This window comes from Sceloporus occidentalis, unplaced genomic scaffold, assembly GCF_023333645.1.
Source record: "Sceloporus occidentalis isolate IW3139 unplaced genomic scaffold, rSceOcc1.0.p SCAF_4, whole genome shotgun sequence".
In the NCBI taxonomy this organism is placed as follows: domain Eukaryota; kingdom Metazoa; phylum Chordata; class Lepidosauria; order Squamata; family Phrynosomatidae; genus Sceloporus; species Sceloporus occidentalis.
Window position 1 is genome coordinate 144489354 of NW_028316984.1, and position 13967 is coordinate 144503320.

The 13967-nt window shown below is 39.2% G+C and overlaps 1 protein-coding gene across 1 annotated transcript in view; it reads right to left on the reverse strand.

The window, feature by feature from the left end:
* Positions 1–1283: 1283 nt before the first annotated feature.
* LOC149314782 (cytosolic phospholipase A2 delta-like) overlaps positions 1284–13967 on the reverse strand; it is a 37622-nt gene continuing 24938 nt past the window's right edge. The window contains exons 16-21 of the mRNA XM_089523149.1: positions 13293–13430; positions 9930–10025; positions 9212–9403; positions 6371–6540; positions 5034–5220; positions 1284–2151 (exon numbers count right to left, since the gene is read on the reverse strand). Coding sequence (XP_089379275.1) covers positions 1943–2151; positions 5034–5220; positions 6371–6540; positions 9212–9403; positions 9930–10025; positions 13293–13430 — 992 coding nt within the window. The 3' untranslated portion in view covers positions 1284–1942. The remainder of the gene's footprint in view (positions 2152–5033; positions 5221–6370; positions 6541–9211; positions 9404–9929; positions 10026–13292; positions 13431–13967) is intronic.

A 13967-nucleotide genomic window follows, 5' to 3' on the forward strand; every position in this document is an offset into this window, starting at 1 on the left:
AGGATGAAACTGGAGAAAGGGATTGGACAGAGCTTGGAAAGATTACATATTCAGACTGCATTTATTCTGAGACAATCTGAATTAAAGTAATTTTCCAAGTTTTGGGCTGAAGGATGAGCCCAGCAGTTATCTCGTGCTTTGGAAAATCTACAAATGCAGTGCAGCTTCTGAAACAATCCCAGGCATTCATCTCCAGCTGGAAGCTCTAGTGACATTATAGGGTTTGATCCTTTTCTTTTTTAAAATATTTTATTAACATATAACAAAAAACAAACAAAAAAACACAACCACCTCCACAACAAACATCTACTAATATGCTAAAACAACATATAAGGTTGACAAAGCAAAAATAAACAAACTAATCTAAATGACCATACTAATTACTGAAAACTAACATATCACCAACCATACAATAATGCAGCATGAACATGGGCATAATCTCCCACTCCTCCAAATTTGAGAAGACAGCAGGAACTCATTTTTTGAAGTGCTGAGCATGGTAAGAGACAAGATCCTCATCCCCAGGGAGGTAACTACAATTTTTTCTGTTTATAATAGTGTACACAACTATTGTGCACAATAGTTATCACAACAATTGCAGCAATTATACTTGTACTAGCCATAGTACCTCACTCAGCTGGAGAGGTGAGCTGTTACCATGTACACTAGTATAACATGAAGAGCAAGTTGCCTGGCATCTGTGGGCTTTTACCATTGAGATTGTATTTAAAAGTTTGTGTTAGCTACCTAAGCAAGGCTAGTTGGTCATTTCTTTATGCGCAATATAATGCTCATAAACAAAGCCTGTAAATTTCATTTAAAGAACCAATTTTCCATGACTCATGTACCTTCACACTTAAAATATAAACCAGAACATTCTAAAACAGCATAAAATGCTCATGTTATTAAGAGCCCAAGAAAATGAAATTTTCATCATCTGGAGCCAAAGTGACAATAAACTAGCCACCAAGAAATTCTCTCTCAAGAGAACACCCCATAACATAAGCACTTTCACTGAAAAGGTCCTTTCTTTTGCATCCCCTATCCAGAAATGATAAGTGTATCAGTTTGAACACTCTGAGATGTTGACATTTCTGATGTACAGTATGGTGTGTGTAAAGTCATACGTTCAGCTCTCCATCACACAGAGCCTCCCAAATATGTCTTAGGAGTTTATCGCATTGGCTTTGCTCCCTTGATAAATTACAGTATATCACGGAATGATAATAGTTGTGACATAGACAACAACAAAATTAAAATTATACCTATAAATTACAATAACATACACACAGCCTAAATGTTTTATATGTATATAGTTTCATGTTTTTAAATTAAAAAAATTGGTAAGCTGTGATTTTTTTAAAGAAAACTTTTGAAGATTTTTTTTAAAAAAAAATTTAAGAATTGAAATTTTTTAAAATTTGATTAATTTTTAAAAAATGGTGCCTCACCTTTCTCTTCCCAATGAGCCTCACCCCACTCACCCCATCTTTTCAGAGTTTTAAAGGGACACAGGCAAATGCCACAGCCCATTTCTGCTCAAAAGCAGATGTTCAGGGAGCAGTGGTGTGACCTTCCCCTGGAGTGTCATCTGGTGTAGCCTACACCCCCTAGTGTATAGCACCGATTTACTATAAACGTAAAATTAACAAGTCATAATTAAGTCATCTTAGCAACTACATTTTGCACTAACTGCAGTTGACAAGGCAGTCTTCAGAGGCAGCCTTGTGCAAAAATCATGTACATTACACAGCACTTTATTACCTGGAGCTTACCAAAATGTTTGGTTGGATATGTACAATGCAAATTGAAAGTGTTAACAAAAATAATAACGAAGGAACAAAAATAATCCATAGTAGTGTTCAGAATGCAATGGCCATTTTCTATTTTCAGTCTTTCAAAACAGACAGGAATTAATTTCAGAAATCTTGCTTAATCTGATTCACAGTTGGCTAACATTTCTTCTTTCTATTGCTGTCCACAAAGCTTGTAGAATCAGTACTCTGTTGTTTTGGATGTTATAGTCACATAGGTTTAGCAGTGTGTTGAATTCATCTTCTGTGTATGTCAAATCTGTCATTTTATATGGTGATAGTAAGCTGTTCAACTCCACTTCTCCTTTAGTCATTTCTGCAGTTGTGCGCTTAATTCCTGCACAAAAGAAGTTAAAAATGTATTCAGGTTATTTTTTTTAAAATCACATTTATATTCAAATAGATGGATGCCCAAACTTAGTATTGCTGGTGTCATTTTCCACACTGAAATATGGACCATTTCAGATCACCCTATGTAATACCCCAACACTCTTAAGATATTTCCGGTAATGGAACACAAGTGGTTATATTTTGGATGTAAAATGCATGACCAGACATTAAAAAGTACTATTTCATAAAATCATAGTGTTGAAAGAGACCTACAAGGGCCATCCAAGAGTGTGTTTGACTGTCTAACAGATCTCACCACCAGGAAGCTTAGGTAGAATCTCTTTTCCTCTAGCTTGAATCCATTGCTCTGTGTCCTGTTCTCTGAAGCAACAGAAAACAAGGTTGTTTCATCTTTTACATGACATCCTTTCAAATATTTAAACAAGGCTATCATGTCACTTCTTAACCTTTTTACTTCAGGCTAAATTGTTCAGCTCCCCAAGCTGTTCCTCATATGGCCTGGTTTCCAGACCTTTCACCATTTTGGTTGCTCTCCTCTGGACACACTCCACCTTGTCATATCCTTTTTGAACTGTGATGGCCAGAGGTGGACACAGTATTCCAGGTAAGATGTGACCAAAACAGAATAGAGTGGTACTATTACTTCCCTAGATCTAGACACTATGTTCCTATTGATGCTGCCTAGAATTGCATTTATTAGCAGCTGCATCACACTGTTGACTCATGTTCAGCCTTTGTGACACTAAGGGCCAAAACAGATGTCCTGGTAAAGCCAGCTTCTTGCTGGCTTGGAGGCATGCAATTTAGATGCCACACACCCCAGAGCCGCCAAAAAGCCAGCTTTTTTCCACCCCAAAGAGGAGCAGATCTTTTCCACTCCTATTTGGTGTGGAAGCTGGCTGGATTGGGGCCACGCATCTGTTTGCCACAGTCCCAATCCAGCCTAAATGGGGCGGCTCCAAGCCACACCATCGGGGCCATCTGTTTTGCCCCTAAGATTCCTAGATCCTTTTACACGTACTACCATCAACCCAGATGTCACCCATCCTGTATCTGGGCATTTCATTTTTATTGCCTATGTGTAGTATCCTACATTTCTCCCTGATGAGAAAATGTTAGCCCAGCTTTCTAATCTGTTAAGGTCATTTTGCAATTTGATCCTGTCCTTTAGGGTATTAGCTTCCCCATCCCACCCGCCCAATTTAGTTTCATCTGGAAATTTGATAAGCATGCTTTCTATTCCATCATTTTAAGTCAATGATAAACATGTTGAATAGCACTCAGTCCAAGACAGAACCCAGTGGCACCCCACTAGTCACTTCTCTTCAGGATGAAGAGGAGCCATTGGTGAATATCCTTTGGGTTCAAGTCAGTCAACCAATTGCAAATCCACCTAACAGCTGCATTGTATAGTGAATATACTTCTAGTTTTTTTTGCAAGGATATAGTGGGAGACCTTGTCAAAGGTCTTACTGAAATCTAGATACACTGCATCCACAGCACTCCTTTCATCTACCAAGCTTGTGGCTCTATCAAAACAAGGAGATAAGGTTAGTCTGGCATGACTTGGTTTTTTTGTTTTGTTTTGTTTTGTTTTGTTTTTTGAGAAATCCATGCTGACTTTTAATAATCATGGCATTTCTTTCTAAGTGCTCACTGACTCTCTGTTTAATGCTCTGTTCTAGAATCCTTCCTGGTATTGGTGTCAGGATGACTGGGTGGTAATAATGTTGGTCCTCTTTTTTCCCTTTTTTGAAGATAGGGACAACATTTGCCTTCCTCCAATCTGCTGGGATCTATTCTGTGCTGCATTTCTCCTACTGCATTATCTGCTCCATTTCCTCCAGGCTCAGCACAAATAAGGTGTTGAGAATTTCTGCCTTTTCTCTGTTCCCTGTTAGCATTTCTCTGTGTTTTCCATACAGCAGCCCTGGATGACCTTGCATTGTGACCAGTTTAACCTTCCAATTTTCCCTATGTGAAAAATCCTGGGTGACCTTGGGCAAGTCACACTTTCTCAGCTTCAGAGGATGGCAAAGGCAAACCCCCTCTGAAGAAACTTGCCAAGAAAATCCTGTGATAGGATTGCCTTAGGGTTGCCATAAATTGGGAACGACTTGAAGGTGTACAACAACAATGATAACAAGTGCACTTAAATGCTCTGTTGGATTAAGGTTAATCATTATGCCCATTTAAAGTCTATTTTATCAACTCTTTCCTCTATTTAGAATCATAGAATCATAGAGTTGGAAGAGACCACAAGGGCCATCCAGTCCAACCCCCTGCCATGCAGGAAATCCCAATCAAAGCATCCCCGACAGATGGCCATCCAGCCTCTGCTTGAAGACCTCCAAGGAAGGAGACTCCACTACACTCCAAGGGAGTTTGTTCCACTGTCGAACAGCCCTTACTGTCAGGAAGTTCCTCCTAATGTTCAGGTGGAATCTCTTTTCCTGTAGCTTGCATCCATTGCTTCGGGTCCTGTTCTCTGGAGCAGCAGAAAACAAGCTTGCTCCCTCCTCAATATGACATCCCTTCAAATATTTAAACAGGGCTATCATATCACCTCTTAACCTTCTCTTCTCCAGACTATTTGGGGAAGCTTTTTCATGAAAAGCATGATAGCATTAAGAACCCCTAACAAAAGATTAGGGAGATGAGGACAAGGTCTCAAGCTCTCGTGTGGTACTGGAAAGTATCTGTTGTGAGGAGGCAACACAATGAATGCCCTGTTCTTTAAAGACATTTTTTATGCCATTGAGGACACTGGTTTGGCAGGGGAACAAGTATAAAACTAGGTATCACTGAAGTTCCTTTTTTTTCTGGTAACACGTTTGATATATTCTGACTGAAAAGAAAAATACTAACCAGGTTTTTTGTAGTCCCTAAAAGAATCATTCACCAATGGAAAGTGAAGTATGATCGGAGCTTCTGGGTTTTCTTTATCCTCAAAAAGGTAGCACTCCTTTGGGTTCTTTCTGTCTTCTTCAGTCAGCACAATCTTAGGAAAAGGGATCTCCTGGTCCAAACAGTATTTGCTCATCTGTTCTAGAGACTGAAACAAACAAGAAAAAACACTGGCATTTAAGAACAAAAGTAAAGCCATATGTTTTCCTAGCAATTTCCATTAAAGATGATGAGACTATTTAAAATGGGAGACAACTGCTTTTAATACTGGCTTTGCCAAATATGCTTCTTTACTTTGAATGAGAATATTGCATCTACACAAGAAATACTGCTTGTACGTCATAATTAAGTGGGATGTTTGCTGCCATCAATAAAATTAAAATTGTCCAACAAACATACCAGCTCTTTGATCCATAATGCAATATCTCTATCAATTATTACACAGAAATAAAAAGTGGCAGAAGTATAGACATAGAGGGAGATACCAGCCTACTGCTCTCTTATCTTTACCGCACTCAGGACACAGCATTTTTTAAATCATGATTTTCAGAAAATGCCAGTATTTTAAACTATATTGCTACTTTGTTTATGTTCTGATAAATGATACATGTTTTGACTGATGTTCTGATACATGTTTTGAGCCACTCTAAAATACATTTGCAATCTACTGGCTACTGTATTGGCACGGCACATGTTTTAAAAAGTAAAAGTTCTTAATGGATACAGACTGACAGCTCTTTCCACTAACTCTTCACTCGAGAAAACTGAACTGTCTCAGGGTATATTTCCATTTCCCAATACCATTTGTTGATTCAGTGAGCATTATGTAAATATCATCATGTAAACCTTCTTTTTCCAGACATTTTTTAAAATTAAACTGAAAACATACAATATGGTAAATAATTAACACTGGAATGTATGGCAGGAATAATGGCGACACATTGGGAATAATTTAGCCAAAATGAAAATAAGAGAACAGGTCAATTCATCTATCACCATTCAGGAAGAATGATACTGTTATCAGTTCCCCTATGGCTCCCCAATTGTACATGTGCATACACATTTTAACACAACCCCATAAGGTTTGTGCCTTCAGCCAGAATCACTATATGCCATCCAGAACTGCCTTTATAATTAGATCATCAGAAAATTCTCTAGTTTCACTTCAGCTTTTCCCCACAGCATAGTCTACTGTTTAATCTAACCATATTGGGCTTGTGTACAAAAACAATCTTTCTGTTATATATGTATGCTTATTCTTGTTTTTTCATAAAAATATATCATTAAAATAAACTTACATTAAACCTGGTTTCCAGCAAGTTGTAGTCAAGTGATATGATAACATCTACATTCCTTTCCTTTCTTAATAGTGGTGGACAACTGGTATTAATGAAATATCCAGGATCAACAAGACATAGCTCTTTTTCCAGTGGTGTAAGATAGTTGGGGTGCTGGTCCAGATGACTGTCTGCAAGGCAAATATTTCTTGGTGTTGAGATAATAAAAGACATACCCATTCTAATACACAGAAGAGAAATACTACAGAACCAGGAGAACCTATGGCGCGTGTGCCAGAGGTGGCACTCAGAGCCCTCTCTGTGGGCACATGTGCCATTGTCCCAGCACAGAGTTTGCCAGAGTTTGTTACTAGAAAGCCAGAGGGATATGGCACTTTGCAATAAGTAAGTGGGTTTTGGGTTGCAGTTTGGGCACTCAGCCTCAAAAAGGTTCACCATCACTGGTTTAGACCTATTGAAAAACTGTTTCCTGGTTGGTCTCAGCCCTAGTTAGAAACAATGGCTGGAGTGCAGTATTGCAGTTAAAGGTGTGTAACCTTGTGTTACAGATATGTAACTGATCCACCTTCATGAACACTATGTAGTCACAATTGTGGCACTATTACCAAGACTGTGAATGCCCTCCCAAACCTACTTTACCAAGCAGCTGCTGGATTGAACAAAGGAGGCCCATGCAGCTGGTGATCAGAGCACAAGTATTAGCATACCTGATGCCCCAGCACTGTACATGGGGTTTCATATTTTGATCTCTAGAGCCAATCATGCTTTAAGAGGTCACAAGGATCCTTGGAAAACTAGAAAGTTTCACATGGGAAGGGCACATTGGCCCATGTCATAATAAACACAAAATAGATTGCTGATCACTCCATATTCCCCCCAGGCTTTCTGCATATCCACTTGCACTGGAGACAAAGGTGAGCCTGTTGAAATAAGGCAAGTAATAAAATTTCTCCTATCTTCCCCCCTGCTGTGTTCCTAGCCAACTTCTCTATCTTCCCACTCGGGCCCTCCGTTCTGGTAGTCAAGGTCTACTGTCCCAGCCCAGGATTTCCTCTGCCCCATCCCGGATTCGCCCCTTTTCACTCGCTGCCCCTCACTCCTGGAACCTTCTTCCCCCGCGAGCAAGAGCCATCACTTCTTTAACCAGCTTCAAAACAGAGTTGAAGACCATCCTGTTCAGAGAAGCGTTCCCAGGCATTGCATAATTGTCACTTGCTATTTGATGTTCTTTTGGTGCCTGTTTTATTGAATCATTTCCTATATTGCTATGTATTTTATATGTATTATCCTACTAGAAAGGCCCCTTCCCCACCACCACTCCCTTTGTGTCGTGTCTTTTTAGATTGTAAACCTGAGGGCAGGGAACCGACCAATTAAAAAGATTGTATGTACAGCACTGTGTAAATTTACAGCGCTTTATAAATAAAGGTTAATCATCATCATCATCATCATCATCATCATCATCATCATCATCTATCTTGGAGTTCTCCCAATCAGTGTTTTGTTAATCTGGAGTTAAGCCCACAATCGAAATTACCCCTTTTGTCAATCCCATGGGAAAGCAATCATACTCTTTGTACTTCATGTGAGCAGTTAAGTATTCCTTGAGGATACATAACAGGATATAAAAATCCACCCTTCACATGTTTATTTTGTGAGTGAACTGGCTCCCCATTGCCCGAAAATAGTATGCCATTGCCTGAATTTGCATGTGGCAGTCTATCACTCAATAACATGAGACCATATGATTGCATTCGGACTGACTTCCCATTGCACAAATTTATGTGTAGTGGGTTATCACGCAATAACATTAAACCCCATGATTGAGTTCAGATTGTCATCGGATTATACTTCCAATTCCCCTTGTCTGATAAACTCCAAAGGCAAGTCCTCATTATAAACTAGTGAGCTTGTGGGAGATGAGTGCAAACATCATCTTCCTTGCTGTTCAATTGCCAGCTAAGTGCCTTCATCCAGTCTTGAGGCTGTCTAGCTAAGGAGGTTTGGGGGCTTAAACCAGGAGATGCGACTTAGTTATGTGTACAGAACTAAATGGGCAATGTAGAATTTGGGCAATGACTTTAATTAAAGTACTGAAAATTCAAAACCAACAGTATTGGTGAAAACTCTTACACAAAGAGAGAGATCTTGTGAACACTTTTAATGTCAGAAGAGTTCATGGAATTTTAAAATGTATTTTATTTGTTACATGTATATTTTATTTGTTACATTTATTTGGACTGGATGGCCCTTGCGGTCTCTTCCAACTCTATGATTCTATGATTCTATGTACATCCTGCCTTTTGCCAATGAACTCATGGTTGCACATACAACCCCCCTTCTTTATCTTCACAATGACACCCTTGTAGTATATACTGGACTGAAACACATTGGTCAAAGGTCACCAAGTGAATTTAATGGCTCGGTAAGGACTTGAACCTGGATCTCCCAAATGAGATGCAGTGGCTCAGTGGTTAAGTCACTGACTCTAAAGATTGCAAGATTAGCAGGTCAGCAGTTCAAGACCCAAGTACCATGTCACGGAGTGAGCTCCTGTCACTAGTCCCAGTTTCTGCCAACCTAGCAGTTCAAAAGCATGTAAAAGGTAACTTTGATGGAAAGGTAACAGCATTCTGTGCAGTCATGCTGGTCACATGATCACAGAGTTGTCTTTGACAACACTGGCTCTTCAGCTTAGTAACACAGATGAGCACCACCCTCTAGAGTCAGACATGATTTGACAACTTTGTCAAAGGGGAAGCCTTAACCTTTACCTTCAAGGACTTGAACCTGGATCTCCCAAATACCAGTCCAACACTCTAACCACTATACCAAATTTACCTTGCCACATAGAGAATGTTTTGTTTTGGTAATAGTCATTGTGCAGTTGGAGACCTCTCAAAAAGTTAGGTTTCTCTTCCTCTATCAGACGATGTGTCAGAACTCCATTAATGATGCTGGATATATCCTTTGGTGGAGTAAAACAAGCTGTATGATACTCAGACACCTGAGTTTTAGAAGTGTCCCCTGTGTCTAGAAGACAGCAAACATCACATGCATAAGAAATTCAACATCCTAATGATTGGAAGTAACAGGACATTAAATATATGCACCAGCTCATTATTGTTGGGTCATTTTACTTGCTGCTATCTGATCGGGTTTATCTACATTGTTATTCAGAATTTATCCAGATGGCATGGGTGCCAAAAATTTTGACTCCTAATTACTCATATATCAAAATCCAGATAGTCTGGATTTCTTAATGGATTCTGTAGTTTCTGTGATGCTTTGTGCATGGATATGGCACATATACCCACACTTATGTGCACCTCTATGAGTTGCAGCCAAAGTGTTTAAATAAATGAAAAAGTATAATATGAATTAGCTTATCCTTTCTGTAAACAAAGGAGACAATGCATCTGGATATGTATAAAAATTGGCTCCACAGACAAATCTTTAATGGGACATAAGAAATGCACACTGTAATACATGTGCATTCTCTGTTGAAACATGTATAGTAAAATGAAACATTTACCCCAAAAATGTAAAAGGTTCTTACTGTCATCCTTTTCTTGGCTTGAGAAGGGCCATTGCCACAATTTGTATAAATTCCAGACATCTACCAGATTCAAGGAAAATATATTGCTCCAAATTCCTGTAAATATAATGTATGAGAAACTGAGGCTTCAAGAACCTTTATTTTAACCCCCAATCTCTAATCACTATCTGTAAGCCAGCATGGTGCAGTGCTCTGAGCACTGAACTAGAAAGACCAGGGTTTGAATCCCCACTTGGCTATGGAAATCTACCTCGGGCAAGTCACACTCTATCAGCCTCAGAGGATGGCAACCTGCTCTGAAGAAACTTGCCAAGAAAACCCATGAGGACCGCCACAAGGATCATTATAAATCAGGTTGCCATAAGTCAAAAACAACATGAAGGCAGACAAGAACAATAAGAACCACACAGCTAATTAAGGAGGTATAGAACAGTTTTGCCTGTCACTCAGATCTTGCAAATAATAATAATAATAATAATAATAATAATAACAATAATAAAATATATTTTTATCTTGCCCCTCTGCACAACAAGGCAACCGGGGTGGCTTACAACATTAAAAATATACATTAAATAGATTATTAAATTAAGAGGACAAAGGTAACATTATCTGTATGATAATACCTTACTGTATCTTAATTAACTTAAGTATCTTAAGAGTAGAACATTAATATTTTCATTAAGTGGTGAAACATTTCACATTTTACAAATCCATTTGCTCCTGATCTGCCTAGTGGCTTGTTTTGTTGGGCCGCCCTAACATGTTATTGTTGTTATTGTAGACTGCTGTAAATTCTAATCCTGCTTTATGTATATCTTCAGGGTAAATGTTAACCAGATAGGGTAATAAAATGCTGACTTGCCTGACCCCCTTGCCAAATGAAACCATTCCATTTCTCTGTATTCTGTCTTGACAGTAGCCTCTTCTCCTGAATAGAGCTTACACATCTGGACAATCAAATGTTGTTCTTGAAGAGCAATCCATAGCTTTTCATGATCTACACAATCAAAAGCTTTCCTATACTCTATAAATTACACGTTGATCTTCTGAAATTCTTTGACACACTCATGCATGCAATTTGTGTTTGTACAGTGTGCCCTTGCTTTACGCAGGGGATCCATTCCAGACTCCCCCGCATAAAGCAAATTCCACCTATGCTCGAGCCCTATTTAAATGAATGGGGCTCGTGCACATGGTGCAGCAGCATGGCAGTGCGCATGTGCCACAGACACTCACCTCATTAGTCCTTATGGGACGTACCGCCCATTCTCCCACATGGTTTTCACTGTTTGCTGAAAGCTGCATATGACGCAGGCGCACTGTAAAATGATCCCTAGTGCCTCTTTCTTTCCCAAACCCAATTATTATATCTGGCATTGCTTGCTCTATATATGGTAAACGTCTTTGTTATCAAAATTTGAGCATCACTTTGCTTGCATAGGAAATTAATACAATAGTCCTGTGGTTACTGCAATCCCTGGTGTCCTTTTCTTGGAGTTAGGAATGTATATTGAGTGTTTCCTATCTGTGGGCCATTGTTTTGTTTCCCCTATTTTTTACAGATTTTTGTTAGAACTGGAGTAAATTCTTTCTCTGTAGCTTGAAACAACTTTATTGGTATGCCTGGTGATTTATATCTCCCAAATGCCCTGAGTTCAGCTTCCAGTTCACTTTCTAAAACTGTAGGTTCATCTTCAAATGGTTCTTCCTTGAATTAATTTGTCATCTTTTCATTTCTTTATATAGTTCATCCATGTATTGTTTCCATCATTTTTTTTTTTACTTCTACATTGTCATAATGACCAGTAGTATTGGTCATGTAATATCCAAGCCATGTCTATTTGATTTCTACACTGGCCATCAGGTGATATTCATGTATATAGTCAATTCCTTGGTTGCTTAAAGAATATGTTTTTGATTAACAAACTGTTGGTCTTGCAAAAATCAGTCAGTCACTGGCTTCGTCTCTTGATACTAGGCCAATTTTTCCTACAATCTTTGATTCTGCTTTGTTTCCTATTTCTATATTCCAGTCATCTATGATTACCAAAAACTCCTGTTTTGATTTGTGAAGAATGTTTTCCTGGAAGGCAGCATAGAATCTTTCAATTCTTTTCTTTTCTGCCTCTGTAGTTCGAGCATAAACTCTGTATCCACAGATACTTTTTCCATGAATTCAACAATTCACTGACTTGAAAATATTAAAAAATAATATAAAGTCCAAAAGCAAACCTTGTTTTCGCCATTTTATATAAGGAAAACTTCCTCACGATGCCGCTGTATTTAATGGGACTTGAACAGCTGCAGATTTTGGTATCCACAAGGGAGGGTGCTCCTGGCACCACACTCCAACGGATACCAAGGACTCACTGTATATTGAAAGGTTTTCACTGATGTCTTAGCAATATTGTTCAGTCAGAGCTTGAATTATATCCTTTGACTGCTTTTGCTTCATTTCTTTTAACTATTAATGCCCCATTTTTTCTTTGATTATCATTTCTGGAGTAAAACACTGTAATTACCTGGCTCAGAATGTCCCAATCCTGTCCACTTTAGCTCCTCATCCTAGGTACTGCAATGTTTCTATCTTCCATTTCTTGTTTTATCATGTCTAGCTTCCCCTGAATGTGCTTCTCACATTCCATATTCCAATATATGTAGTGCAGCTCTGGACTTTCCTTTCACCACTGAGCACATGAATAGCTCAGTGCCCTTTCAGCTTTAGTCTAGTTGCTTCATTAGCCACAGAACTACTCACAGCTGTCTTGTGCTCTGCCCCAGTAGCTTGCTGAGTGCCATATGGCCTAGGAGTTTCATATTCTGGCACAATGTCTTGTTTTATTTTGGTTTTTCTCATAATAGGATTTTTGTGGTAGAAGACATTCCAAAGGGGCTTACTGTGTCTTCTTCTACACAGTACTAACAAGCGTTAGTTACGATGCCACTGCCATTGCCTCTGAGAGATCCTCCTTCAATCTCCTACTACTCCCATGCTAATGCTGCATCTCTGTAACTGTTTGGGATATTTAATCTGGCTCCTCATCAAAAACTTGTCTGACATAAGAGACCGAACAAGCAGCACTGCTTTTATCGGTATAGCTTGTTGCTTCACAGGAGCATTCAATCTCACCACCATAGAAAGGTAGTCATACTGATGGGTTGCCTAATATGTTCAGAGCCATTCTCTGAATAAGACTGAATAAAATAACCTGGCATCTGTAAAGTAACATATATTATGTTTTTAAGAAGTTCTGTTTTGTGTGGTTCTGACACACAAACGACTTTCAAAATGTCACTATTGTTGTCAAGATGATTTTTTTTCCTGACTGAAAGCTATTTTTTCTTTTGTCAAAATTAAATTACCTTCCAGATAGCAAATTCTAGATTCTGGTTTCTTCTTCATCAGTCGTCCCATGTAGAACTCACTTCCAAAATCCTCTGAGCGAATAAAGGCCCCATATTTAGAAAATCCCACCTCATAAGGGGAAAATTCACACCATTCTGTGAAAAGAATGAGAGAAAAGAAACTGAGAGTAGAAGAGACACAAGAAGGATAAAGGCAGAATTACATGTTCATATTAAAAGAATGAGATGGGTGGATGGATATTAATTGTATTTCAATCATCACATTTTGTCATCCTGACATTATGGTTGCTGTTGTACATCACCCAGACGAGCATAACACACATGCAGTTCTATATTACAAACACCATGGAAGAAATATTTGAAATTCTGGAGTTCACACCCCCTATCAGGGGCTTACCAGGGGTTGGTGTCAACTGGTGTGGTTGTAACCATGGCAAAATCCAAATGGAAGGGACTGCCCCCCCCAGCAGTCACTGCCACTGGAGAGAGCAGTGCCAGGCCCCCAGAGGTTGTTTGGGCTCCAGTGTGGCTGCAGCCATGCCAAAGTCCAAATGGAAAGGACTGCCAAGACTGCTGGGCAATCAAGAGAGATGCAACACCCTTTCTCACTCACCCAGTTACCCCCATGGGGTAACACTCCCTTTGGGGTGTCACCTGGTGCAGTCCCCACCC